Source organism: Paramacrobiotus metropolitanus, unplaced genomic scaffold (genome assembly GCF_019649055.1).
Source record: "Paramacrobiotus metropolitanus isolate TYO unplaced genomic scaffold, Prichtersi_v1.0 Parri_scaffold0000018, whole genome shotgun sequence".
Lineage (NCBI taxonomy): Eukaryota > Metazoa > Tardigrada > Eutardigrada > Parachela > Macrobiotidae > Paramacrobiotus > Paramacrobiotus metropolitanus.
Window position 1 is genome coordinate 514,296 of NW_026570238.1, and position 26,937 is coordinate 541,232.

General features: G+C 40.0%; 4 protein-coding genes and 1 long non-coding RNA gene across 11 annotated transcripts; 4 read left to right on the forward strand and 1 right to left on the reverse strand.

Moving 5' to 3' along the window:
• Positions 1-617: 617 nt before the first annotated feature.
• Positions 618-4,918, forward strand: LOC129585924 (polypeptide N-acetylgalactosaminyltransferase 13-like). Its single transcript, XM_055478845.1, has 12 exons — positions 618-1,423; positions 1,494-1,776; positions 1,953-2,119; positions 2,367-2,538; positions 2,602-2,814; positions 3,033-3,124; positions 3,340-3,420; positions 3,494-3,612; positions 3,971-4,105; positions 4,230-4,349; positions 4,414-4,545; positions 4,627-4,918. The coding sequence occupies exons 1-12, from the start codon at positions 1,159-1,161 to the stop codon at positions 4,801-4,803; spliced, it is 1,956 nt and encodes a 651-aa protein (XP_055334820.1). The 5' UTR covers positions 618-1,158; the 3' UTR covers positions 4,804-4,918.
• LOC129585925 (UPF0193 protein EVG1-like) lies at positions 4,381-7,252 on the reverse strand. Of its 6 annotated transcripts, none has more exons than XR_008690080.1 (8): positions 7,005-7,252; positions 6,553-6,735; positions 6,286-6,345; positions 5,924-6,148; positions 5,472-5,633; positions 5,232-5,332; positions 4,933-5,057; positions 4,383-4,746 (listed from the first exon to the last, which is right to left on the reverse strand). XR_008690080.1 is itself a non-coding variant. In XM_055478846.1 (7 exons), the coding sequence occupies exons 1-6, from the start codon at positions 6,656-6,658 to the stop codon at positions 4,992-4,994; spliced, it is 720 nt and encodes a 239-aa protein (XP_055334821.1). In that variant the 5' UTR covers positions 6,659-6,890; the 3' UTR covers positions 4,382-4,746; positions 4,959-4,991. The 6 variants fall into 6 exon arrangements, 1 of the variants encoding a protein (XP_055334821.1); XR_008690078.1 differs by having other exon boundaries at positions 6,553-6,745; XR_008690079.1 differs by lacking the exon at positions 7,005-7,252 and adding an exon at positions 6,835-6,956.
• LOC129585926 (uncharacterized) lies at positions 5,874-10,260 on the forward strand. The gene is made up of 3 exons (XR_008690082.1): positions 5,874-6,358; positions 6,494-8,203; positions 8,296-10,260. It is a non-coding gene; the product is annotated as an uncharacterized LOC129585926 (long non-coding RNA).
• A 3,932-nt stretch (positions 10,261-14,192) lies between these two features.
• LOC129585923 (serine/threonine-protein kinase svkA-like) lies at positions 14,193-22,499 on the forward strand. Its single transcript, XM_055478843.1, is given in 10 exon segments — positions 14,193-15,761; positions 15,967-16,191; positions 16,766-16,931; positions 20,100-20,224; positions 20,294-20,326; positions 20,400-20,585; positions 20,962-21,107; positions 21,224-21,522; positions 21,525-21,562; positions 21,785-22,499. Coding segments are annotated over 10 exon segments (2,625 nt in total). The 5' UTR covers positions 14,193-14,774; the 3' UTR covers positions 22,205-22,499.
• Positions 22,500-23,243: 744 nt separating this feature from the next.
• LOC129585645 (band 7 protein AGAP004871-like) lies at positions 23,244-26,726 on the forward strand. 2 transcript variants are annotated; one of them, XM_055478405.1, is made up of 15 exons: positions 23,244-23,483; positions 23,584-23,656; positions 23,913-24,031; positions 24,104-24,170; positions 24,329-24,361; positions 24,521-24,545; positions 24,617-24,644; positions 24,763-24,783; positions 24,870-24,891; positions 25,293-25,327; positions 25,459-25,506; positions 25,721-25,801; positions 26,015-26,070; positions 26,144-26,222; positions 26,321-26,726. In XM_055478405.1, the coding sequence occupies exons 1-15, from the start codon at positions 23,460-23,462 to the stop codon at positions 26,513-26,515; spliced, it is 906 nt and encodes a 301-aa protein (XP_055334380.1). In that variant the 5' UTR covers positions 23,244-23,459; the 3' UTR covers positions 26,516-26,726. The 2 variants fall into 2 exon arrangements, with proteins under 2 accessions (XP_055334380.1, XP_055334381.1); XM_055478406.1 differs by lacking the exon at positions 24,329-24,361.
• The last annotated feature ends 211 nt before the right edge of the window (positions 26,727-26,937 follow it).

A 26,937-nucleotide genomic window follows, 5' to 3' on the forward strand; every position in this document is an offset into this window, starting at 1 on the left:
AAAATATAATAGTTAAAATTGCTCTAGCATCTACTACAAGCTGCACTTTAAATCATGTTAAATTTGGCTACACTGCGGTCCTGCAGTGCCCGCAAAGCGCAAGCGCACATTCTTAGTTAAAAAATTACATGTGGTAGGCTGAAAATTACATAACACAAAAGCTCCCGCCCAACTGACTGAAATCGCACCGACAAAGAGGACCCTTCCTGATCGACATAATATAAGTGTTAAAATTTATTCAGTATTGTATAAATAGCGGTACATTTTAAAATAAATTTCATATGTTTCCGGCTTTTTATAATAATACGTTTGCGGCTTTTTCTGCGCATGCTGCTCTGTATATTTTGTGCAACACTGCGGTGTTGCGCTAATCAAGCGATCGCCCAGCAGAAAATCTTTTAATTATTCCAGACATACTTAACTTCAATGTGATTATTTAAAGGTTTGTATTTTCACACTTCGTTCATTCCCTTACAACTCCATCACCTTAATAATGTGTATCAAATTTTAAAATAAAATCAGCCAACAATAAAGACTGCTTCCTCACGGTAGTACTCAACGTTTTAAACCAGTTTTTGGTTGGTGGGCCGGTGGCTCATTGTCAGCTTCTCGCAGACTTAAGTAAAGTGATTCTTTTTTACTGTTCTGCGCCTAGCTGCAGAAAGCAAAACGTCATCGTCTGGTGTTTGTGGTGCTTGGTGTCAGTTGATTCTTTGTCTGGCTGAATGCTTCTTCGGTTACTGGCGTAATCTTTCAGTGCTAAACGCTGAAGGCCAGTTTATTATTCAAGAGTTGTTCAAGGAAGTGGAAGATGTGCGAACTGCGAATCATCGCGAAAACGCTTGAGTGCTCACTGTCGAAGATGCCGGCTTCTGCGTGTCGAACGTATGAAGTCGGTAATTCTACTAATTCTGCTCGCTAACAGACAACAGTCACACAAACCACGGAATATTGGTAGTCACATTTTGGCGTGTAGGACCTAGGTTTATGATTCGAAACAAGCTGTATACTTAAATTTTATTGATTTTTAAACCTCGATGGCATACGAACTCTGTAGATTAGGGAGGTCAACTTACTGAAGTTTGCCTCTTTCTGACGACGTTTTCCAGCGAAGAACGCATCCAGTCCCATTTGCCAAAATCCTGATATGTTTGTATTATGCACGGAAGTTGCAGTCAACTTCAGATTCCCGTGTTAAACCATCATGTTTTTCTTAATCGCTGGAGATTCCCGAGACCAGTTCTCTTTCGACGATTAATTAGCTATTTTGCTACTTTATTCTTGTTGATAACAAGTTTCTCACTAATCGCATATTTGGGCATTCAAATTTTTAAGAGCAATGTTGTCAGTGATATTCCCGAAAGGGATCCGAGCGGTCACAAACCCCAGGATATTCTTCTATCAAAATTATCGGGAGGCGCAGGTAACTGAATGTCACCTAAATGCGCTCTCATGTTACGTTTTCACATTGAGAGAAGTTTTCGCTTTTTTAGCAATGCAGGCACCTGCTGTTACCGAAGTCGGTGCATTTCGAAAGTATAGGCACGAAAGGGAAGAACAAGCGCACGAAATACACCAACAGTTAGCTAATTACGAAATACGGTCGGATCACGTTGCGCCAGATGCCCCTGGGGAAAATGGATTGCCAGTGCGTCTGGATTCATTCGGGCCAGATAATGTGAAAGCTAAAGTTATCTTCAAAAAAGAAACGTTCAATCTTATGGGCAGTGATCGAATGTCTGTTCAAAGATCATTACAGGAGCACCGATCTCAAAGGTACGGGAATTACTGTATGCATGCTTTACTTGAGAAATTACACAATTTTCGTTATTAATTTCATCAGACAAGTACTCTTAGAAGCTCCCTAAAGAGCGATTTTTAAACTAGGTAGACAACTTGCCAACTGTGACAAAAATAAAGTATGAAAATATTGTAAATACTGCATTTTGTAGATGCAGAGAACAGCTATACGATGTTGAACTTGCAACCGCCACCGTGATTATTGTTGCTTACAACGAGCCGTTGTCCACTTTGCGCCGGACAATATGGAGCGTGATTAACAGATCACGTCCAGAATATTTGCGTGAAATTATAGTCGTGGACGATGGAAGTGATCGAAGTAAGGCATACAATTTATGTTTCATTGTTAGGCGAAACTTTCACGTTCGAATTATTAATACATACTTAGTACACAGTGTAGTGTAGTAGTGCAACCGATCGAGTGAGCGATGTTTAATAGCTGGTTCACATAATATATTCTGCATACTTGCAAGTTGCAATTAATAACAATAAATACCACTACTATTACAGTAGCGCCTGATCTCCAGAGTTGTGTTCGATATTGGTTTTGCTTCACCTATTTGTAGATTATTTTCGGACTACCCTAACCCTCATACTGGAAAAAGAATTTGGCAACCTGGTACAACACATTAGAGTGCCCCACAATGGGCTAATAAAAGCTCGGATGTATGGAGCCCGGAATGCTTCCGGTGATGTACTAATCTTTCTGGATGCTCATTGCGAGGTCACTGTTGGATGGTAAGCATATCAAAGTGACATAATGACCATGGGCCGCTTCCAAAATCTACCATTATTGTTCAGGCTGGAACCACTGTTGTCTGAGATAAAGAAAGATCGCAAACGAATTGTGTGTCCTTTGGTTGATACGCTTACTGCAGAAAATTATGAGTACATTCCATCTGCCACCTTTGCTACAGGATTGTTTACATGGAACATGTATTTTAAATGGGGGCCAAAGGGCATGCTGAAGTCGGAAACTGAACGAATAAAAGATCCCGGCTACGAGCCTCATCGGTAAGCTGCGGTCTAATAAATAAGTCGTTCTGACAGCCTATGGATAACCCAACAAATTGTTTAATCAACAGTTTTGTCTGATGATTTTTTGGGCCCTAATATGTACATTATGTTCAGTTCTTTATTACGAGAAGTATGACAAATTTGCTGCAAAACGAATACATCAACGAAGTATTTAAAATATCATAGTGTGCTGATGCTGACGTCCAGTTTCATAGAACGCCTACATTCCCCGGCGGGATATTTGCAATTGACCGCCATTGGTTTTTCGAAGTCGGTGCCTATGACGAAGGCATGGAAGGATGGGGTGGTAAGTCCATTGCTTAGCGCTAATTTAGCGCTACACAGAAATGTTTTGTTGTTGTGTGTGCACGGCGCTCAGAATTTCAAACCTATTTTTTATCCTATGGCTAAGGGCGCTCATGATCAAGTTATTTATAAATTGTTTTCATGAGTTCTACGTGTTACACCATCTCGTTATTAAAGGAAAGGCATCAGTTTTCGTAACAAATGTTCTGCCGGTAGGAGAAAACTTGGAGATGTCTTTTCGAATTTGGATGTGCAATGGATCCATAATGTTTATACCCTGTTCTCGCGTTGCTCATAGTAGGATCAAAACTGCATTGTTTAGATTTGCTTTGAAATTTTCAGTATTTTAATCGCAAATCATTTACAACAGTGTCGAGAGGTCACACGTACGATGCGGAAAAGCACCATGGGGCCAATGCGGCCCGTGTGGCGGAGGTGTGGTTGGATGACTATAAGAGGTTATTTTACTTAGCGCGACCCAATCTCAAGGTAAGAATTAATATAACATATCTAATAATAGTACTTACTGACACTGTACAGCGTACAGCTACTGACTATCTGGTTGCTTTAATTTAAACGTGCCCTAATTTAGTACTTGGTTTTAATGAATAAATTTGATTTGATTTGATCAAATCAAATAAATAATTTGATTTGATTAAAAAATAGAGTGTACCACTCATTAGAAGCGTACGAAAGATTTCTTTGCTGATACCAATGCCGCTCTACAATAACAGTGCAGAGCGGCAGTGCTGGTATACGAGTATATAAAATGTAGACAAAGATGTCTGATTTATCAAACATTCCAGTCCAATTAAAAATACTTGTTAATTGTGACTGATTGTTTAAGAATGCAGCCATTGGGGATTTGACAAAGCGAAAAGAATTACGTCAGAACTTGAAATGTCATGATTTCAAATGGTTTCTGGACAACATCTACCCAGAAAAGTACATTCCGGATGAAAACGCAAAATTTTTTGGCCAGGTGAGTTTTTTTCTGAGCCTTATTTAACTGCACCGTTGTTGTATGATCCATGATATTATTAATACTTCTACTGAGGATATTTCAATAATTACTTACCCTGTATCTATATTGTTTTTTCGTGTAGCTCTGGAATCCTATTCATAATGCCTGTTTATCAGTCGCTGGCTGGGATGATCATGTGGCGCCAAATGCTTTCATACTTGCCAAATGCTACCCTTCTTCTCATTTATCGTACTGGTGGCAGGTACGCTCAATTAATCCTACTGTAGAAAATGTACCTTCAACATTATATTCGAATTTTTATGCAGTTGTTTTCAATGAGCAAAAATAACGAGTTACGGAGGGACGATTGGTGTTTGGATGAAAAGAGTGATCAAGAACCACATACCCTCATAGGGCACCTTTGTTCGGACGAAGATTTGCGAACGTGGACGTATGACGTGAGTTCAGCATGATAATTTTTAAACAGAAAAACTTATATTGTTTGCTTGATTTGCAAAGTAGTCTGAAAATATTTCTAGGGTTCTCGGATTATTAATACCAAGTCGCGAGGATGTTTGACCTTCGTTCCCCAACTGAACACTTCCGCCAGTGTTGGGATATTTGTGTGTGATAACTCTTCATTTCAGCAATGGCATTTTCTGCAACAACAGCAAACAAAGTCAAAATTTATAGCATCCAAGACACTGTTTGCTTAAGTTTATAGTGGCAAATACGATGCAATTTACTACTGCTGCAAGTCTGCAACATACGATTGATTATTGATTTCCACATTTTTCTGTGATATATGCTAATATAAAGTGCGCACAAGACCGACAAAGTCTGACCATTATTTTGCGGTGTAGCAGAACACCTCGGTACTGCATGCACGGTTCCAAAAAGTCGGTCATCGGTAATCATTGGATAACGCTTCATATCGGACAGGATCCAGATTCTTTAATTTCACTAAGATCTGCTTAGAAGAGGCATCAGTTAAAAACTTTTGACGGGAATTCAAGCAACACCAAAAACTATGTATTTACCGCTAAATGACATGTGGACAATGAACAGCACAGTACCATAATTAGGCAATTTCGTCATTGCGGCTGAAGTTGACGCATATATGCCAGCATATACCATCACCTACCTCAATGACCTCCGCCGTAACACGTTGCTGTGTTTCTTTATCGAGTCCGATTTGATGCATTTGGTGCAGGAACTGTTCCCTTTCTTCAATTTCTTCTATCACTGCACAATTACAGTAACAACGTGATATATCGGGTTATGCGAGACACATTAGACAAAACCAAATTAAAGTGAAAACATGTATTATGCTTGTCGTTTAACGAAACACAACTTTATAAGCTGCGAAACAACGTGTACGCACATTCTTCAAACTCATCCACTTGGGCAGAGCTTGTATTAGTAGTACTGGAATTATAACTCTCGTTGTTTGTTGGTTTATAAGGTTGCAGCAACTCCTCAGCTTCTTCTGTCCCATACGTCATAATCTTTGCGAGTCTGTCTTTTTCTTTCTCACGGTCCATGCCTACGCAGGAGCTCCAATAAAAACAATAAAGACGGCACATCGGGGCGCCGTGCAACTGGGATAAGCTGTGTGACCTTTTACTGAAAGCTACATGGCTGGCAGCACACCTAATTAAGTTTTGTACAGTGCAGCACAACTAAAGCCGCTACCGTACGTGGATTCGTTGAAAAGTAAATAATATTATTAATGTGGCCAGGTTAGCAATGTTAGCAGATCAGATACACCTGTACTGACCACTATCAACTCTGGTCTCAATTTTTAGAAGGTTTACTCGACCAGTCGAACCTGACCTCGTGGAATCGGAGCGCACGTTTCTAGCTGATAAGCCCCGGAACGAGCAATGTCATCTTGAGATCGCTTTGAACGACGGAAGTACCGAGCAAACTCGAACATTTCTTCCAGTGACATGTCTTCGAATCGTCTATATCGCGGTCTACGATATATTGGATACGCAGGCAAATCTTCGCGCAGTAGCGCCGGATAGGATTCGGCTTTCAAGTTACCTTTCCCGTTTTCTATTGGCCCGAGAAATGTTGTAATCGGTAGTTACTGTACTGTATATGGCTTATTTTGTACATGTCGTGTTACAGCTCTCATCCCCCTTTAAAAGCTTTCAAATACCAATAAACTGCACCATCTATAAAGTACCTACTTTTCAAGTCCAGCTCTTTCTTGCGATTTGTGTTCGCCATAATGGTCTCTTGGCGGATAACTAAAGCAGAAAGGTAAGAATGCTCTATTTTTTAAAGAATCGGCATTGGAGTAGTGGCCGCTAGAAGGATTTAAACCCATCATTAAGCGCTTGGGTACCTTCGCGATTACCAAAATCGGAGCTGCCAAAAACGAATTACGCATTGCAGTCTGGCTTGTTCGGTCATCTGCCGACCCAGACAAATTTGCACAGTGAACAAGGACTTACGGGAGTCCATTTGCTTTCGCTGCGGGAGCAGCCACGGAGATGGCTTCGATATCGTCCACAAAGAGCCACCCTCTTCCACTGGACGATAATTTTTTGCGTTCGCCATCAACGGTGGAGGCTGTCAATTCTCTTTCTTACATTTTCCGGATCCCGCAGATGAACTTATGACCAATCTATATTTTTCTGAAAACCACTAATCAAACATTTTAAATCTGAAGGACAATTTAAATGATGTTGCTAGTACATTTTGAATACTTGCAGTTTTTATATAATTATTTATACCGTGTTGTTCATTTCCCAGACAATACCAACATGCTCAGGTTGGGACATTTAAGATTATGTATTACTTAATTAAAATTTAACGCATACAAAGAGCTTCGATGACACTAGCCAGCTGTTTGCAGAGGCATCCATTGCAGATGAACAGGAATCTTGGATACCCGATTACTTACTGATAGGGAATGTTTAGGTCACCAATTCTGCAGGGTGCGATGTAACGTGTGTTAGAAATAAAGTAGTGGTCGATGTTGTAAAATTTGAAGATAAGCATATATAGAAGTACACGTAATAGCATAATAAAGTTTACTTCGCATGTTGTAAAATAATTTTGTTAGAGTACGGCAGCATTAAAACATTGTTGTGCAAGATCGTTGTGCCGTGGTAATAACACACTCTTTCAGAGTTGCAGTACTTAAGCAATTACAACCTTTTTAAAGATGGAAAACGAACTTCAGTACGAGTACAGTAGTTTTCGATGCGGAGTTAAACTGACTTGTGGGCATAGTTTTTTTTAGCTATCTCCGTCTTACAATACGGTTTACTGCAAGACCGGCTTCAAGTTATAACAATTTTCATTCTACTCTAGCCAGATTAAAATATCACGGCGAAATGTACGTAGTCGCAAAAGAAATCAGAATTCCATCAATCACCGATGGTCATTAATGTTTAATTATTGGTATCACAGAGATTTGTGTGGAAGTATCCATGTGAACATTTTGAATTTTCACATTGCTACTTATCATTTGCGTCAACGTCTCGGACCCGTAAAACAGTTATGACAGCTGAATCTATCGTACCTATAATTCGTAAGCTTTGGCGATCGTTTACTTTCAGCACCAATAGAAGTCGTTTGCCTTCGATGATCGGCCCATCTCCTACGATAACCTAATGCCTATACGTCTGCGCATCCTCGGACGCCTTAAATCGGCTGAATTTATTTGCGCCTGCATTTCACGCGCATTAACACAGAAAATCGGATGGCACAAAGCAGAGAGCACGCGTGCAATATAATTTGATCCTGGTCGTTTCCGAAACAGTAAACATTTTAGCTCTCAGAATTTTATTGTGTGACAACGTGCGTCATATACTGACTTATCTTATCGTATTGTTAGGTTGACGATAGCGCTTGGATCAGCCTTGGACAGGTTGGACTGCCTGGTGAAATAGCACAGAATGGTCGCTTCGTGATTGATTCCTTCGGTGCAGTTCTTGGAGCGCGTTCTTTGTGTGGAACTGGGAGTCCCATAATTGGACGACTACCCACTGTGTGGACGACTGTGGCGAGGCGCGGGGTGAAGGAACCCATGCTGGGGATTTCAAGCAGCGCGCTACTAACTTCGCATTACCGTACAGAATGACGGAATCCACGGAGGTAAGAACAGTAATGTTCCCGAATTTTTAAAATTTCCTTGCTCGTTTTCTCGCGATTCTGCACCGTCGCGGCCTATTGCTGCATTCATATAGGAAATTTGGTGACGCCATAATACTGCTGCGCCTGTTTTTGTGGTACTTGCGGATTTCGTGAAGGGTTTTCGATCTGCCTACTTACAGATGTGCAAGATATTACTGTTAAATAATAGCCTTGTTGAATTGAAAATTTCTGTTTTTTTTCTCTGTCGTCTTGTTGCACGGTGTCGATCCTGCAGTCCATCCACGGGGTGGTCGTGATTCCTGAACGACTTGAGGTTTTCCTGTGCAAAGTAAATGCTCGAAGTCGAAGATGATAGAACTGGAGAGGTTTTGGTTTGGAATTTGTTTAATTTATTGCAGCTGACAAGCCAGTTTGGGTTGTTAGTATTGTTTTGTTTTGCCTGAAATCAAGCAAAAATACCATGGTTTACGGTTTTTCTTGTTTATAATGCCACGTTCATCAAAATGCAAGCTTTACAAAGGTGGTTAATTTGCATTTGTTTTTGAGGCCTATAGTTTGCTTTCTCTGTTTGAGCTGTGCCGTTTTTGCTTTGGTAGTTTCACACTGTTTCCCTTATTTTGTCAGCCATCTGTATTATTAATGATGCGTTCGATGTCACATCGAGATCATCCACCCCCATTTATTTGCGCTTTATGAACAGATTCAGACTTGGAAGTGATCATAAGCACAATTGTTGCGCAGTATGTGGTCTGAATATGATTATAACAGGGGGTTTCGGCTTCTGTGCGGCATATAAGTTTTTTGGTATTGCTCATAATATGTGTTCCGGATAACTATTTCCTTGCTCTTTACTTTGTCGATGTGCATACCTTGATCCAGAATGTGACGAGCGTGTTTTTTCGGTGCTTTGTTGTCGTTTGCGGCGCAAACTGAAGATTCAGGCATCTTTACATTTGTCTAATGCTGTCTAAGCAGCTAGATTCTTTGGCATTATGCTGTACCTACAAGGTTATTTATCATAGAAAAATGTTGACTGTTCAGCGTTTTTCCTTAGTCAACATGCTGTATGTGCCGCTCACATTACGATGTCAGATGTTAATGGTAACGTCGCAGGTGGTGTTTGTAGCAAGTAATGACCGGTCCGGCTTGTTGCGATAAGTGGTTATATCTGGCCAGACGTCTTGGTTTTACTATTGTTATTTAAGCTTACTTTAAAATACTGCATCTACAGGGTTTTGCATTGAATAATTTCTTTGTGCTGTAAGTGTAAACGTATTTTCTTTAAAATTAATTACTCATTTCCACATTCCTACTCCAGTGCTCGCCGCAGTCACTCGCCTCTCCTTTATGTCTGATCAGCCTTGCTCGGTTTTTTTATAATTTAACTCTGTGTTTTCTTTTTTTTTCAGTTTTTTTATACCTGCGGCTGCTGTGCCTTTTGTTCGGTTTTTGCTTTCAAAATTTATTAATCATTTTGCGAGAATTTCGACGGTACATGCATTTTTCGTCTCATTGTATGCGGTATACGAGTATGGTGACAAAATATTTCGACAAAACTATGGTTAGATTTGAGTTGGGATGGCTGAAATCAGGATTCAAGCTGCGAAAATTACTTATAAAGTTAGTGCCGATTGGATTTTGTGAGTGCATTTGCAGATACTATGCCATTGCGACCAAGGACTGCACCTGCACATCATTAATGGTTTCATTAGAGAAAAGTTATGGTTAGCAGATACTCTTCTTACTATTTGGCCGGTTTGCTTTCGTACAGTTTGCTTTCTAAGATCGGTTGCTGAAATGCAAAACCGCTTGCGAAGCTGCCCAAACGTTTTTTGGAAAAAACATTTTTGTTTTTACCCACATGTAGTGTTTCTTTGAAAGGCTGTTCTTTCCGTTCAGTACACAATTATACACTGAACTAATAAGACATTGGACAAAAAATTAGCAAAATGTTGCGTTTCAAGTCTTTTCTCACGTTTATTTGTGTAAAACTCGCTCGGGTTCGGTATATCGAACGCATCGCTGTTTGTACTTGATTTGTGAATATATTGTAGCAGTCCCTCAGTATGCAACTAATTCAATTTATTCAAATATTGTTTGTGTTTGCAAAGTTCATTGTGTCTTGGTGGTGGTGTGTATGTAAATAAATTACATACACAAATTTTTCGACACTGGGGAACTCGATCACGCACTGTAGTTGCTTAGTCTACTGTTTTGAAAGGGGTAGGTAGCACCGCCGAGTCCAGTTTTGAAGAAATTTCTTGTGATAAGCTGATAACCAGGCAGGCCCAGGCTGCCTCTTATGGTTAACTTAAATGAACTTTCCATTTCGGGGAATTCAGGCATTTATTAATCGTTCTTTTCGGAATATTTTAGTGTGAGAAAGGCATCGACAATTTTCAGTATTAATTATTGGTTTGAACTTGACTCGTGCTGCCTGACACGGTCAACAATACTGCTTAACATCTTCAGTCCAATGCTGCTAAATTTTTACCATCTTGCTCGAATATTGGATCAGGAAAACAAAAGAATTTGTTCGCTTTGGTGACGATATTTGCCCCAGTATGCCATCGAATGAGTATGAGTCCACGTGGATCCTTCGGACGAATCCGTTTTGGGATTCCGACCGAACTGATTGGGGTCCAGCTGGATTGCTGATTCAGTCAACATTCTGCAATGTGGAGATGCGGAATCTACAGAAAATTGTAAGAGCGATCCGATTTTTAATTATATGCAGATTAAGAGTGGCCCGCCGTACGTTTTTGAATTTTTACAGATGCAGTTTTGGCAAATGGTCATTATATATTCTTTTATTGCCTGACGTAGAAAAGTAACGTCTGTCTAGTAATACCGGTACACTAACAATATCGTGGTGGGCCCTCTTTGGCAGGATTTATTTTTATTGATCGATATATAAAAAATAAATCTGACTATGCGTTCATAAATGTTGGTATTTGGAAATTGGTTAAAGATTAGGATGACATAACTAGAAATTGTTTTATTTGATGTCCTTGCATGAATCCAAGAATTTAGATTACCATTCGAGCAGGACATATTTGCGTACTGCATGCTTCGTATAAGTACTTCTATTTGTATTATCCTGTCCTGTAATGTGTGAACCGGTGTGATTCTCTAATGCACATTGCCATACTCTCAGTAGAAAGCTGATTATTATTTTTTGGTTAAGCATATCATAAATTGGCTCATGTATTTTAAAATTTGGCGTTCAGTTGTCGCAGAAAACAACTGTTTGCTCGCGGTAATATACCAACCAGGCGTGAGCCGCAAGACCACAAAAGGTGTTCCCGAATTCCAGTCAACAGGAAAAACGCACTCAAAACGTTTTACTTTTTTAATTTTCGTTTTGAGACGATTGTGAAACCACGAAACGGTTGGTTTTGCCGAACTGCTGATGTAAATTGAGAGATGATCTAGAGGTATTTGATTAATTGTGGAACACTGGAAGATCATGGAAAGCCGGCTATTTATTCCGAAAGAAATGAAATAAAAATTAAACGCGTTAATACGTATCGCATAGGGACTCGCTCAAGTAGTTGATCCGTGGGTGCCAATTCGCTCCAGGAGAAACGGAAATAAATTAGCTATGTGCCTAGAATAAATGTTCGAATTTTGGTTGGCATGGGACATTCGTAACATCATCGTTTGGGTTGATCTTTGAAGGTCTTCCGGTCAGTTTTTAGAAACGAACAAAACGCCCAGTGACGCCCAAACAAGCTTGGACGGTTGATTCGATCGAGCCCGTTGCAGATTTTCTAGAAAGACCAAAAGGTGCACACTTCGACAGTGAACAATTATTCAAAAAATTTTTGGTGACCACTCCGTACACAACCTTTCAACCTTTCGCTAGCTTTTACTCCATACTCAACCTTATTGCACTACCTTTCGTTCCGTGCACAACCTCTTTGGTTTTTGCGCTACCTTTCATTCGGTACACTATCTTTTTGAGCACTACCTAACTCCGTACACAACCATTCGGCATTACCTTTATCTGCATGCAATACCCTTTATTTTTTACATTTTTTCACAGCAAAGTTATTTCTGGAAATGCCGTTTTTTCGTTAATAGCTGTTACTGCAGTGCAATTGAAAGCATGATTAAGCATCATCGGCAGTTATACGAGTAGAATCGAATCGTTTTCCGCCGTTTAGGGGATGGCTGAACTGGATGCAGTGCCCAGTTCGTATGAATCTTCGAAAAAAGACTGCTGGTGAAGTATATATCTTTATATATAGATGTAAAAGTATGGAAGTCCACCGAGTGAAAGGTAGCGTGGATTGGTAGTGTACCGAATGAATGGTAGTCTATAGTGTCAAAGGTAGTCTACCGAAAGAAAGGTAGTGCCCTAAAACGTTGTGCACGGAATGAAAGGTAAAGCAAAAGGTTGCGTACGGAGTAAAACGTTGCGAAAGGTTGTTTACGGAGTGGTCACCAAAATTGTTTAGTACCATGGCCGTATTACTAGTCAACAGAATCTTTAATACCTCCATGTACAGATAGTATTTACTACAATTCTCTTGTACTTTAGTGTGGCAACGCCATGGGTGTACGATTGTGATAAAAACTGCTCGCATTCTTAGTTTCTTAATTGTATACCTTTTGTACCTTATGATGTACAGTATAAAAGTATTGTAAATTATTAAGTATTGTAAATTATTAAATTATTATTATTAAATTTTAGATTTTAAAAATACCAAGTAATAGCAAGTACTTTGTATTTTGTACTGTGGCTTATTTTTCGTTGGTGTTTTATCTTTGTTGGGTAGAAAAAGGATCTTGTGTGGTGTTGAAATTGTTCGTTTTAAAACCTATTCCGTATTGTTAATTCTTGCTGTTAGGTACTGACTTGCGGATCAGGAACTGTGGCACATCGTTATGGGAAGTCTCATTTAGTAGTTAACTAGTCATATGCTTCTTACGATCGCGATTAGTTCTTACATTAGTAAATTTTGGGATTGGTTTTACCTGGTTGCTGTTGTAATTAAGCAGTCTCGTTTATGGTGTGAGAGCATTATTACTGTTTTTTTACAAGCTCATAGCGTCATGGATTCAACCGCAAGCTGAACTACTATATTTAGAAAGTCTGCATGCCTATGTACGTATATTCACAGTCACTATATTGACTTTTATTATTAATTTTTAGATTATTACGTAGTGGCAATTGTTATTGATTATTAGATAAATGTAGCAGCTTCCTTGTTATGTTATGAAGTGCACTGCTTTATGATCGTTATGGCGGCATGTTTCCTCGCACTGGTTCAACATAAAAACGTTTGACATTAAACTGAGACGAAGCGTGGAAATTACAAACTTGCAGTGTTAGTTGTGCTTTATTAAAATGCGTTTTCGTGTGGAGCTGCTTAGTTATTGTGATATATCATCCAAGGGAATGAAGGGAATACAACGGCATTTTCCGCGGCACGATTTTGTTGTAAACGAGCATGGGTTTTCCGCGCCAGGAGTTGTACGCTTGCCGTGCTAATGGCAGCAAGCGCACTATTTATATGACATACGATAAACTGTTTTTTGAAATGTAAATTTTCGCTGAAGGAAAGCGCGATCCCATCGGTGAAACTGACCATTTCCGCATTCGAAGAGGATGCTGTGGCTTCTGTCTGTGTCTTCTGTGCTGTGTCTTCTGTGTTCACGTTGATTGCGATCGGATCTCTCCTAACAATAATTTCGATCAAAAACGAACGTTTTTGCGTGGTGTAAACAACGTATGTGTAGTAATAGTATTTTGAACTGGAAATGTGGCTGAGAAATAACTGGTATTGTTGAGGAATTGGAGATGGTATTCGTTAGAGGAGACCCACTGCAAATAACAGCAGGGCGTACACCGTAAACTGCCGGTACTTGCTTGAGGCGATGCTACTGGTTATGTGAGCATAAACAGTACGAAATGAACCGCACAGTTTGCGTGGAGGCTGACCATTACCGCATGTGTGGTGGAAATCGTCAACTTTGTTTTGACTAGCTTTGGGCTCTAGCTCGGCTTTTCTTGCATACGAGTATGCGCGTCTTGGTTTGTTCTGCCCGTAAAATGTGCTATGAAGACTGTTCGACTAATAGCGGCGCAACAGCGCGCACAGTAGTAGTGGCTGTGCCTTGTTACGGATCGTGTCGCGCTGATATTTGCACTGTTTGAGCGACGCAGACGAAGAAAATATCTCAGGCGTTCAGCTGAGAGAACGATTTTCGACAGTTGCCAGTTTGTTCAGTGCTGTCCAGCTCTAGATCGAGCAGTTTGAATCCATTCGTAGACTTTACGACAACGGACCGAACACTACGAGATTTGTTTCTGATTCTGCTTGTTGAAGTTCGCCGCTGAATCAGACGATAATGATTGATTCACGTTAGAGTTCAATCACTTTGTGTATGTGTGTACTCATCTTGCATGGAAAGACGTTGTGCGTTCTTTTTTGAAATTTTCGTTGCTGATGAGGCGGATGCTGTTATTTACCTGACTGGGAAATCGCTCTTTTTTCTCTCAACTTTTTTAACCGTATCAGTCGATGTGAAAGCGACTGTGCTTATTGTTTAGCCTGCAGTTATGCGATTCAGCTTTTCTGACATGGGGTTCGGTAAGAAGAAATCTTCGAGTACGCCCAAATTGTTAGCCAACTCGAAGATCACTTACCATTCCGAAATGGATCTGCGTTATTCTCCGGTCAGATCACCTTCGGAGAATCGGGAAGTCGTGAAAGAAATTGTGAAATCCACGTCTTTTATTGGACATCCTAAAAGCAGCGGAAGTCTACCGAAAAATGGGGAATCTGTAGTTAAAACTCGTCATGAAGCGAAGAAAGAATCCCCTTTGCATGGACGCAGTAATGGTCAGGTGGTGGTGTCAGGGAAACCTCGACCATTCGGGAACTGGATATTAAATTCTCATAAATCGGAAAAAGTACATGCCAGCACTCCAAATTTATATTTGGAATCTACCGCTAATGTATCTCAGACTCCCAATGGAATTTTGCCTCCGGCATCCACTAATGAGCTGCAGAAGCGTTATTCATATTTGCGATGGGATCCGAAATCTGGGCAGTGGGATTTACAGCGTCCCACTTTTGCTCCTTCGAATAGCGCCACTAACATTGCTAAAATGCCGGAGAAGGCCTCGTCCAGTAATGTGCATGACTTGCGCAAAATGGCACCATTGAAATCTGCATCGCAGTGGGATTTACGGAATCCAGAGCCACAAAGCGATGTCAAGCGACGATCGCTAGCCCAGCAGCCGCGTCCCTTGTCAATGAATGCGAATGGGATGCGCTGGGAATCGAACCCATCCTTACTAGCTTTCGGGCAGACGCCACCTGTTGCACGCATCCCCGAGATGCATGAAGAAGAGGAAGACGAGTCAGAGTTCGATGATATGGAACAGCCTTCTACCGCAAAGCTGTCGCCTTTGCCTAATCTGCCCTCTAGTAAAAATTTGTTAGTGAAAAATGGAAGCTGGGAGTCTAAATCCAGCGGCCATGATACGGGATACTTTTCCAATGGTTCAGCCAAAAGTCTGGATAAAAACCCCAAGGAAAAAGTAATTTTCCCGGTTAAAAACCATCGGCTAATTGAGTTTGAACCGAGCAATTTAGGGGCGAATAGTTTTAAGTGGTTTATTTGGCTGTTGTTATGTGGAAACGAGGAATGAATGGTTCGCAGCTGCGACGGTGCAATTTGATCGCTGGTGATAGGGTTTGCTTGTTGCCTAATACAATGATGGCATAATTTGTTGTTGCTTGCAGAAACTGGATCCCGAGGTTATCTTCACGAAACAAGAGCAAATCGGCAAAGGCAGTTTCGGGAAAGTTTTTAAAGGGATAGATAATCGTACTGGACAAGTTGTGGCTATTAAAATCATCGATTTGGAAGAGGCGGAAGATGAAATTGAGGATATACAACAGGAAATCATGGTCTTGAGCCAGTGTGATAGCCCCTTTGTAACAAGATACTATGGATCCTACCTAAAGGCAAGTTGACTCATTTTTCGCAGGTTTCATTTTGATGATTATTTTCGAGTATGCTATGAGTACCAGTTTTTTTTAAAAAGGGATACCGGAAAATGCAGTTGTTATGCTATTTTTATGGATATTTCCTTGTTTTCATTTCTTAATTATTGGTTTAGGCTTTTTTCGCGGTATGGTCTGATACATTCACCTTCGCGTAGCATAAAATTGTGTGCGAAGTGTGCAGTAATTTTAACTATTCAAGCAACTTTGGTTAAGGTTAAGAAGGGACCTTCGCAGACTTAAATTTGATCACAATCACGACAGAACGGCAACAGGAGGTGATGGTTCAATTATTGGTGCTTTTTGTTACAATACTAAAATATTATGGTGGCTGTTTTTTTCCATGCTTGCTATTACCATGTTGAATTTGGTACTGGTGACAGGCCAACTGATTATACTGGCGCCTAAACGTGATTTTTTGCGTGTTCTGATTGCATAAAACTCGTTTATCTATGATAAATGTGTGCTGCAAGTTGTACAGCATAAGGCCACTCACTGCTTTCGGTTGGTAAACTGTGTGACCGTTACCATTTAGGGCACGAATTTATGGATTATTATGGAATATTTGGGTGGCGGTTCAGCGTTGGATTTGCTGAAGGCCGGAAGTTTGGATGAAACGAACATTTGCATTATCTTGCGCGAAATCTTGCGTGGATTAGAGTACCTTCACGGGGAAGGCAAATTGCATCGCGATATCAAAGGTGAATGTGTACTTGTGTAATATGTGTGATAATTTAGACTGTTTATATGTGTTTGACCAGAATGGTCAGCTTGTAAAACGCAACGGCTCCTCAAGGCCATTGCATATGACCATGTCGTCGCGCTTCGTCACTTTGGCGCCTCGACTACCATAACTGAAGGCCAATTGTTAGCAATTATTAGTTGATAAATCACGTTAGAATTTCTCTAATTTATAGTATTAATTCGAAAACTTGGTTCGATTTTTGAATTATCATCGGCATCGCTTCTCGATTTTTCCTCTTGGTTGGTTCTGTTATTAATGGCGTCCTGCGCAGTTTGATATGAAATTATATACCATTTGTTCGTCGACTTGTCCTCGATATGAAATGAGCTTATGGTTAACTTGACTGTTGTTTACATAGGATAAATATTTGCGCTAGAAATACTTGATCGCCAGTGTGGGCTGAATGTTGAAGGGTTAGAATTTTATATTAGTCTTAAAGCCTGGTTGGCTTGCTTTGCCATATGTGAGCAATATATTTGATGTGGTTTGGCCGGAGTGGAATTACTGGTACCGCTTTGGAACCAGTGTCATGCAGACTATGTGGATAAATTGAGAATAATATTTAGTTCCTGGTGGTGATATAGCTGGTAGCATGCATTTCTGTCATCGATTTGGTTGAATAAGAGGGAAATCCTTATTGTTTAAACAGTTAATGTTTTATGTTTTAAAGTTATTTAGTTTAGAGCACAAAACTATTTTACATAACTTACAATGCGGAATTGCAAATACTTTTTAGTACCAGTACTTCGTATTGTCTTGTTTGTGTGTTTATTTGTAGGATACTTTACCCACAGAGTTAATTATTTACGCACATTAGGAATGTGCTTGATTTTATTCGGAATGTTCTCATTTAGTGCACGTTTATATAAGTGCGAGTGGTAATCTGGCTGCGGAACGCGGATGAATGCGTAGTTCTATACAAATGACAATGTAATCTGAAAGACTGAAAAATTAAGTTGAAAAAACATTTTGCGTTCACGAATAATACGTATGAAGGGAAACGCTATATATTCACGATTGAAAGTTTAATGACGTTTTCGTTTGTGATAACTTTTTTGTATGAGTTACATGAACGAAATTACATATTATTATATGTACATTTTTTGGATGAAAAGCCGTATGCGCCACTTTACGACGATATGTCCAGTGCCCTGTAATAGTAACAGTCGTGAGTATATTTGGGTCGGTAGCCGTGCTGGTAATTTCTGGTTTATTTCTAGCTTTACCATATTCGTTCACGATGCCAACGGTTCTGCATGGATTGAGAAACTCACTAACTTCATGAGATCGTTAATAGTTTTTGTCATTTTTCAGTCAAATTATGTCTGTCCGTTTTCTTTGTCGCGGCGATGCTGTGTGTGATTTCAAGATATGCTCTCGCGGTGATGGACAGGTTAAGGATTGGCAGATTGTAGTAATATCTGTCTTTCATGCTAGGGGTTTCTTTGGAGCCAGTAACCGGTTTAAACAGGGTTCTGCATAGATTTAGAGTATTTTCATGCAAAGAGAGCTTTGTGCTGTCAATGTAAGCAACTGTACTGTTTTTCCTTACCATTTTTCACTTACATAACTGGATTGTGCGTTGCTGGTGCGGTGCAGTTGGAAGTGGATTGAACTGGTCAAGTTTCATAGCATCTACTGAAAATTAAATGTAAGAACGGGAAATTCGGTTAGAATATATCATTTTGTAATTCTGTTGCATCGTAAAATAGCATTACATTTTATTCTGTTTTCGGGTGTGTATTTTGGTTCCGTTCAGTTAAAAGAGACAGCAGTTTTTATTCGATTGCTGGACTCTTGTTGGTAATTGTCTTCCCATTTCATCTATCGCAGCCGAATGTAGTCGCTGTTACTCGAATTACAGTATATATTGCATTACGGCACCGCCGAATAAAACGGCCCTTTGAAGGCATCTTAGTTAATGGTATGTTTTGTCGGCGGATTGAACCGTTATAATGAATACCATATGAAATGAAGATGTTCAGCCATTTTTGCAGTTGTGTATGCATTATGAAAATTAAATATCTCGCAAAATGTCATCGGAGACTCGGAACATCCGGATACATGCCACATGTTTTTGCGCGCACATACCTGTGTTATGGATTCATGTATTGTCGCACGCGGTAACTCGAGTTTTATTGTTACCAGTAATAATTATTGTAAAGCTAGCCGTAATTCACGATATGATACTGCGCACAATGTGGGCATTTTTGTGTGTGTGATTGCGGATTACCTATATGTGTCAAACAGATGAATGAAAGATCTCCTACATAACGCGGTGTTAGTGGTCATCTGGTGAAAGCGATAGCTTGTTTGACAACGGCGACAGGTTGTTATATGCGCGGTCTTAATTTTTAACTCGTGATCGGGCAAAAATATCAATCCGGAAGTTAGTTGACAAGTAATTAGTTTTACTTGCTTGTTCTTGTGAACTTGTGACTTCACGCGCGGCACCGCGGCCGTGAAAAGAAAATGCTGTAATCAGCCAACTTAGGCTAAACTTTACCCTAATTATCATGGAAATCTTGACTCTGTGTTATTTCAGTTTTGGAATGTATGCAAATAAATTATTGTAAATGGAATACAATGTGTAAATGTGAAAGTAGATCATAATAAATTACTGTGAATGAGTAGTACGTAACGCTAACGGAAATAACATATTTTGTTTTACAAAGTAACCATACATGTGAAGCTTTGTCAAGCTTCTTTTTTGGATATTTTCCTATAGGATTGGTGTAATGTAAATTGGTCGTTTACGATTTCATATTACTTTGGTGGTCTTCACAGCTGTATAGATAAAGATATTTCATATTTTGGTCTTTGTCTATTGTTTTCATTTATTGATTCTTTGCCTGTTGTTTTTATTGTAGATGTACTAGAATATTTTTAGCGATCTAAGTAATAATTATGTGGTTGATTGAGTTCTGTGCGTTTTTCATGAGCCACTCTTTCGTCAGTCACTGCAGTTTTTCGTTGTTTGATGACTCGACTGATGCGTGATGGCTACCGTCATTTGATGTGGGTTGTATATCAGTGGTCGGCTTGCCGCACCTTGAAGCATTATGATTTATATTCTTGTAGTTTTTATCATGCTGATAGCGGAATGTTTTGTTGTGTTTTGCAGCTGCCAATGTGCTTCTGAGCGAAACGGGTGATGTGAAGTTAGCGGATTTTGGTGTCGCGGGTCAACTGACTAGCACAACCAGTAAACGGCAAACTTTTGTCGGCACACCGTTTTGGATGGCTCCGGTATGGCTGACTATGAATTAGTTATTGAAATTCATACCGAAGCATATTGTACAGTTTAACGCTTTCCAGGAAGTCATAAAGCAGAGCGCTTACGACTCAAAGGTAATGTTGTCGCGTTTTAGTGTTGCGTAAAGCGAAGCGGCAGTAAAATTTTGTTCTTTTTTACGATAATTAGGCCGACATATGGAGCTTAGGAATCACGGCCATTGAACTGGCCAAAGGAGAACCACCAAATTCCGATCTGCATCCGATGCGAGTGCTTTTTCTCATTCCCAAAAATAATGCGCCACAGCTGACGGGAAATTTTAGCCGACCGTTCAAGGAATTTGTCGAAATCTGCTTGAATAAGGAGCCGGAAAATGTAATAAATATATGAAATGGTTGTTGTGACGAATCTACAACCTCGTTCCGGAAAATAGTTACAGCAGAGAAAGTGTTAAGTGTCTAACGTTTGTCTAATGTTGTGCTACTAGCAAAACTTAGAAACATGAAAGATTTTTTTCTGCTGAAATTCTAGTTGGCAGGTTGTTTGGTAGCTCGAGAAAAGTCGAGTACAAAATTATTGTTTCCAGACAGTTGAAAGTGTTTTGCACCTATAAAGGATAAAGTGAAATTTATGCATCCAGCATATGGTGTAGGTTCTGGTAGGATGGTGTTTTCCTAATCTGAATAAATAGTAGAAGATCTAAATCGTGACTGTATATGTTAGCTAGTAGATGCAATGGTTCATATTTCAGCGCCCGTCCGCCAAAGATCTTCTGCGACATCCGTTTATTAAGCGCGCCAAGAAGAACTCTTATCTTGTGGATGTCATTGAGAGATACAAACGATGGAAAGCATCCGGTGGTGGTCAAGATGATTCAAGCTCGAGTGATTCCGATAAGTAAGAGAGCGCCTCTTGTGCCGGCTTGTCTGTTGCTGCAGCCACTTCGACTGTCTCTCATCCGTAATCGTCAGTTTGTTAAGAGCATAAACTAAACTAAGCATCTCCTTTTCCAGCGAGGACAGCAAGGATTCTGGCAACGATGAGGGCGATTGGCGCTTTGAGACTATGCGCAATCCAGCCGGGATTAGTCCCCCTCCTGCCGCCGGGGAGCTGGAGGACGAAGTGGGCACGCTCCGTGTCAAGCCGCCCGCCCACCGCCATGACATTGTGCCACGCGAGGAAGTACCGCAGCTGACGCCGGCCGTTAGTGCGCTGCAGAGAAGCGCGTCGTCCAAAGTGGCCACTCGGGAAGAGAATGCGGTCAAACGACCAGTCAGTATGCCTCCCGTAAGTCGCTTCCCCGATGATATGCCACCCCTCTGCCTGCCAAACAACGCAATTCTTCCCTAAAAGTATGTCTGAACATCTTTAGTCTTTCGTAGAATGCACGCCAAAAATAATGCGTATAACTTATTCGTACTTTAAATTATTCCAAATTAAATGTTGGTTGGTCATATTAGATCGTTACCATCGTACACGAAACCATAGCAAAATCGGTTTCGCATAGAAATCTGTTTTTAAAAACGCATATCCGGGAAGTGTTCTGTCGCTAACGTTACGGATATGTTTTACAGGACGTTAACGGGACGAAAGAGCAAGTATCAAACAGTGCGCCCTATACTTCCGCAGTAAATCTCGTTGGTCGGGCGACGTCTTCTCCCATTCCACCCAACGATGACCACAAACGCGAGAATCTCTCGCCTCATGGAGCTAAAATTTTCGGTGCAGCTAAGCCTCCGCCGGTGGCGCCGGTCAAGGCATCGTCGGCTTGTCTTTCCAATGTTCTGAATTTGATAAGTGAAGTCCAAAAGAAGCAGAAACGCCGAGATCTTCCCGAGTCCAGTGCTGTGCATGATCTGCGAACTGCTTTTGAATCCACAGAGGCTTCGCATCCCGGCTGGACAGAAGCGTTTGTACGGGAAATTATTCTGCGATTGAGTCCCAAGTTGACGCCCAGTCAAATCCAAGAGGCCATTAAGCGTCTCACGAAGTGATTTAGCACTCCAATTCCTTTTATGAAAGAAACGAAGATTGTGTTTCGTCCTTGGTTGGTTTCGTTTCTTTGTACACTAGTATGGTGCCCGGTTAGTTTGGCCATTTTTGTCGTATGTTTAGAGAAAATTAATTCTGTTTATAGTGCGTGTTTCTGTAGAGATGTGTCGTATTGGGTATAAAACTTTTTTTGTTGGGAATGCAACAAAATTTTTCGGTTGTTTCTTTATTCTTGTGATACAAATATTTGCTGTTATTTTTGTCGCTATTGCATGGGCAATAAAAAATACGAACGTAGTATGTTGTATGAAATGGGTTTGCAACTTTACGCAAAGCATCACAAATGCGCAAATTAATTTAACGAAATCTTTGTCTTAATTTTCTTATAACGTGCTAAAAATTAGTTCACACTGTAATCAGAAGTCCAAATTCAAGGCTGCGTACCTATTTCTTATGAATCAGTGTAAAACTCGTTTGGCCAAGGAGAAAAGCATACGTAGAACTACTTGTACAATTACAGACTGAGAGTGCAGACATTAGCATAAAAGTAATTCCATATCCATAGGCATTAGGCACTGCCATCCATATACAATCTCCCTTTAATCGTTGGTCTCAAGATATCGGAGGCAAACTGAAAGTATTTTACGTAAAATAGAAATATTTAGAATGTCAATCGATTTTTGATTCCAGATCGCATTGTGCTCATGTAACAATTATGGGCAGCAACTCACATGATAGCGTTAATAATATCTCGTACTGAACAGTATCATTGGCCTCAAGAACGATCTTGTTTCCTGTTTTATCCCATGCTGTTTGTTCAGGTTGGTCGTTCTAAGTTCCAACTGGGAAATTGCTCTCCCCCGTCTTGCGTCGAACGGAACCTATCACGCATTCATGCCGGGATATGGCGGGCGCGCATAACTTGCTGACATCCACCTGTTCTATTGTCAACAATGCACTAAAAATTTTTCAACAACAGGAACAGTGCAAATAGTACGGGTTACACAAAATGCCAGGCAAAGTGGATGATCCCTTTGGCTTACAATGCTCTTCCGGTTTGTCGCATTCTTTGGCGACGACCGTTCTTTTACTGGCTGGATATTACTAGCCAGCGCGGTCAGCCTTGTATTCATGATGGCTTAGAGCTGGGGCATTTCTCGGCCTGTTGCTTTAATATACCATTTCTTCGCTTACTGTTAGGCATAAAGCTGTTTACTAAAATGCAGAAGTAAATGTCCAAAAGTTGGCATTTTCCACATGTTGCACAACATCATCTCTGAGGTTCGCTTGGCGATATCAAAAGAATGTTTTGATAGCACTTACCAGCCAAAAGGTCACCAGCACACATAAAGCGTTAACAAAGGCTTTATTGCACTTGCAGAGTTCTGCTGGGCGGAGTTTAAATAGTTACGAAATGTCTGCAAGTCATACGAATGGGATTGTTGGAGATCCAGGTAATTCCAGAATTTGACAATTTTGTATTCTCGCTTTTTGTCAGAATCTGTAACTTATTTCCCTCCTGCGTCGTTATCATATTGTAACCCTAGCCTCGAGAACGCTCACGTACGCTCGTTACCATTCCTCTTTTTGCCTTACATACTTACTTATCGCAAAATAATAGTCACAGAATGCATCAGCTCTGTTGCCTAACTGTAAGCGCTCATATCTTTTATTCATAATACTCGTACATTTATCAATACCTGTTTTTAGCATATAAAGACAAAGACTCCTCAGATCATACTCACGGATTTTGCGCTAGTTTTCTTACTTTTCTTTCGTGGATACTCGTGGTATTGACATTTCCTTTCTCCCTGTGCGTGTGTTTCAAAGTAAGCTGAGAATATATTATGGACAAAATCATAATCTGCCAGGATAACTGTGCCGGTGTATCTCGAGAACAGGTTGTTCAGGAATATGAACGAGCCGTCATTTTCCGTCTTGGTCGATTACTGCACGGTGGTTCAAAAGGTAGTGTTGTACACGTACCAACAACATGTTTGCCGATAACACCATTTGTACTTATATATCTGGGTGTTTGTATTTCCAAAGCAATGTTACAGTATTTTAGAACAAGCTCTAACGGCCGGTACGATATTCTTGTTGATGAATTCTGAAATTTTGAATAGGACCCGGCATTTTTTTCGTCCTTCCATGCATAGGTAAATTTTGTGAAGCATCTGCGCGCCTGCACAGTTAATTACAGTGCTTCTCTTGCAAATTATACTATCACTGAGTTTCTTTTGACTAGAGTGACCTCAGTCGTAACACATATACCTAAAATAACGAGTTTAGTGGTTTACCTGCATGTTATGTTCCAGAAGAATACACGAAGATTGATATGAGGTAAGTGGACAGCTTTACAACTTTAATTTTCAGATTACTGGTGTGTTAACTGAGCGGGACAATTTCTCCAGGAGCACTTTATTTGAGATTCCTCCACAGGTTAGTGAAAAACCCTCGGTAAAACCTTGTGCGTATATTCGGTTAGAGTTATTCAAATGTAAGATTAGCGATATACTAATACTCCTCCACTAACGCTGTATTGTATTATCTTTTTCAGGAGATTCTAACCAGAGACTCGGTAATACGTTTCAACTTGTCCGTAAAAACACAGTCGCCAGTCAAAAACCTTTTCAGTCTGATTAATAATTTGAACCCGCTCTTTAGGTTACGGTTTCCGTTGATGCGGGTATGTACTACCTACCCTAGGTTAATTCTGATTAATCACACTCTACTTGCCATCATCGTGTAATCGACGCAATAGTATAAACGGAACAGATCCATGTTCCAATTTTTCTGCTACAAAATACCAAAAAACGTTTGTATCGGAATGAGAATTAACATTAACGTACCTGAAGAAGGTTCGCTCTTCGTAGCTAACAGCGGCTGTGATAAAAGTTTCACTCTTAATATAATACCCTGATTGTACTATACTACATTGTATACTTACTACGTTTGTACTAATACTTTGCTATACTATACTATGTTTATACTGTGTTTGTACTATGTTGTATAAATCCGTAAATATGGATAATTTCTACCGTACATATCTTGCGCTACGATGCTGATGTTGTGGACACACCGTTGCAGTGGTCTATTACCGAATTTCGGATGCTACGTTGTCGGTGAGGTTACATATGCAATAAGTACTCATTTTATCATCAAATATGTCGTTAGTAATTAAAAACCTCGACTAGTTGACACATAATCTGAAAAAATTGTTGACAAGCTGATAATTAGTCCTTGTTGTGTGCAGGTGGCAAATGTGGAAAACGTGCATCACTCCACAAGGCTTTTAGCGCAGGTGTATATCAAACTTTTCTAACTGGAATAGACTGTATAAATAGATGTATAAAAATCGATATAGAATAGAATGAGAATCCATGTAAAAAATTCTGTTCACTTACACAAAATAATTTTAACTTATTGCTTTTTACTTATTGCTTATTGCTTTTTATTGCAACTTTATGGCTATTTCAAGTAAAAATTCGTAACTTACGTTTGCATTATTTTTACAGACCACTTTAAGGAATGTTCTTGGGACGAAAGATCTGCATGGGCTGCTGTCCGATCGCGAAATAATTAGCAGCATGATCCAAGTAAAAATAAACGCTAAAACCTTGGTAGTCGATTATTTTATGGTTTCTAAGAAGATTTCCAGCGATCTGCAACTTTCTCCTTATAAAAGGTCAACGATTACACTACAGATAAAATCATTTGATAAATTAGTGATCTGCAGTTGCGGCACATATCGGGAATTTGGAGCTCAATGCTCAACTAATGCTAGTTTCCATTTTTTATTTTGCTTTTAGAACAGCCTGCTGGAATCCACAGATGCGTGGGGCATAAAAGTGGAACGGGTTGAAATGTATGCTTCTCAGGCTGGTTAATTAAGTAATACTGCCCTAGTGATGCGCGTGTGTTTTGTTTGATTAATACAGCAAGGATGTACGGCTACCTGTTCAGCTACAGCGAGCGATGGCAGCGGAAGCAGAAGCCGCTCGTGAAGCGAGAGCGATGGTATGGACTGTAGTTCTTGTGCAATTAAATTATTAGTAAAAGGCCGTAAAATTTAGTAATAATTTTAAATAGCTGAACTGTATTAACTAACTTAATAGGTTATCGCGGCAGAAGGTGAGCAGAAAGCCAGCCGCGCACTGAAGGAAGCAGCGGATGTGATCGGGGAATCACCTGGTGCAATGCAACTCCGATATCTGCAGACGCTAAATATGATCTCCGCAGAGAAGAATTCCACCATTGTATTTCCTATCCCTCTTGACATGATCAGCACCTTAATGAAGACACATTTATGAATTATTAGCGAAAAATTGTCGGTGTTAATAAGTACTAGTACCGCTTTCTTGTACCGTGTACGAATGATCTATCGTTCCCATTTATGCCGATTTATACCTACAGAGTATGTACATATTACATGCGTGCATTTATGCATGTTGCTGCTTCTAACGTTAATAGTTAGATTGTTTGTGCGAAATACAAATGTACGTTTAAAACAGCTTTGTTGCACTGATGAACTTTGAAAACAAAACGAATGTATCGACAAAACATACGCGTACAAAAGTTACAATAATAATGCTCTTCTTTACTTTACTTACTTCAAAGAATATCAATCATAATTGTCATCATAAGAGAACATCTACTTACTTTACTTAATCACGCAAGTGCACGTATAGTTGTATAGTAAAACCTCCGTCGTGGACAAACCTTATAAATGACG

Excerpts from the sequence above, each read along its gene's own strand:
- LOC129585924 (XM_055478845.1), top strand. The coding sequence starts at position 1,159 with ATGCACGGAAGTTGCAGTCAACTTCAGATTCCCGTGTTAAACCATCAT. Across the intron at positions 3,125-3,339 it reads AGGCATGGAAGGATGGGGTG|GAGAAAACTTGGAGATGTCT; the intron begins GTAAGTCCATTG and ends TTCTGCCGGTAG. Across the intron at positions 3,421-3,493 it reads CTGTTCTCGCGTTGCTCATA|TGTCGAGAGGTCACACGTAC; the intron begins GTAGGATCAAAA and ends CATTTACAACAG.
- LOC129585925 (XM_055478846.1), bottom strand. The coding sequence starts at position 6,658 with ATGGCGAACGCAAAAAATTATCGTCCAGTGGAAGAGGGTGGCTCTTTG. Across the intron at positions 6,346-6,552 it reads GCGAAAGCAAATGGACTCCC|TTATCCGCCAAGAGACCATT; the intron begins GTAAGTCCTTGT and ends TTTCTGCTTTAG. Across the intron at positions 5,058-5,231 it reads TTACGGCGGAGGTCATTGAG|ATCTTAGTGAAATTAAAGAA; the intron begins GTAGGTGATGGT and ends TCTTCTAAGCAG.
- LOC129585645 (XM_055478405.1), top strand. The coding sequence starts at position 23,460 with ATGTTGCACAACATCATCTCTGAG. Across the intron at positions 24,032-24,103 it reads CCCTGTGCGTGTGTTTCAAA|GTTGTTCAGGAATATGAACG; the intron begins GTAAGCTGAGAA and ends TCTCGAGAACAG. Across the intron at positions 25,328-25,458 it reads TTTCGGATGCTACGTTGTCG|GTGGCAAATGTGGAAAACGT; the intron begins GTGAGGTTACAT and ends TGTTGTGTGCAG.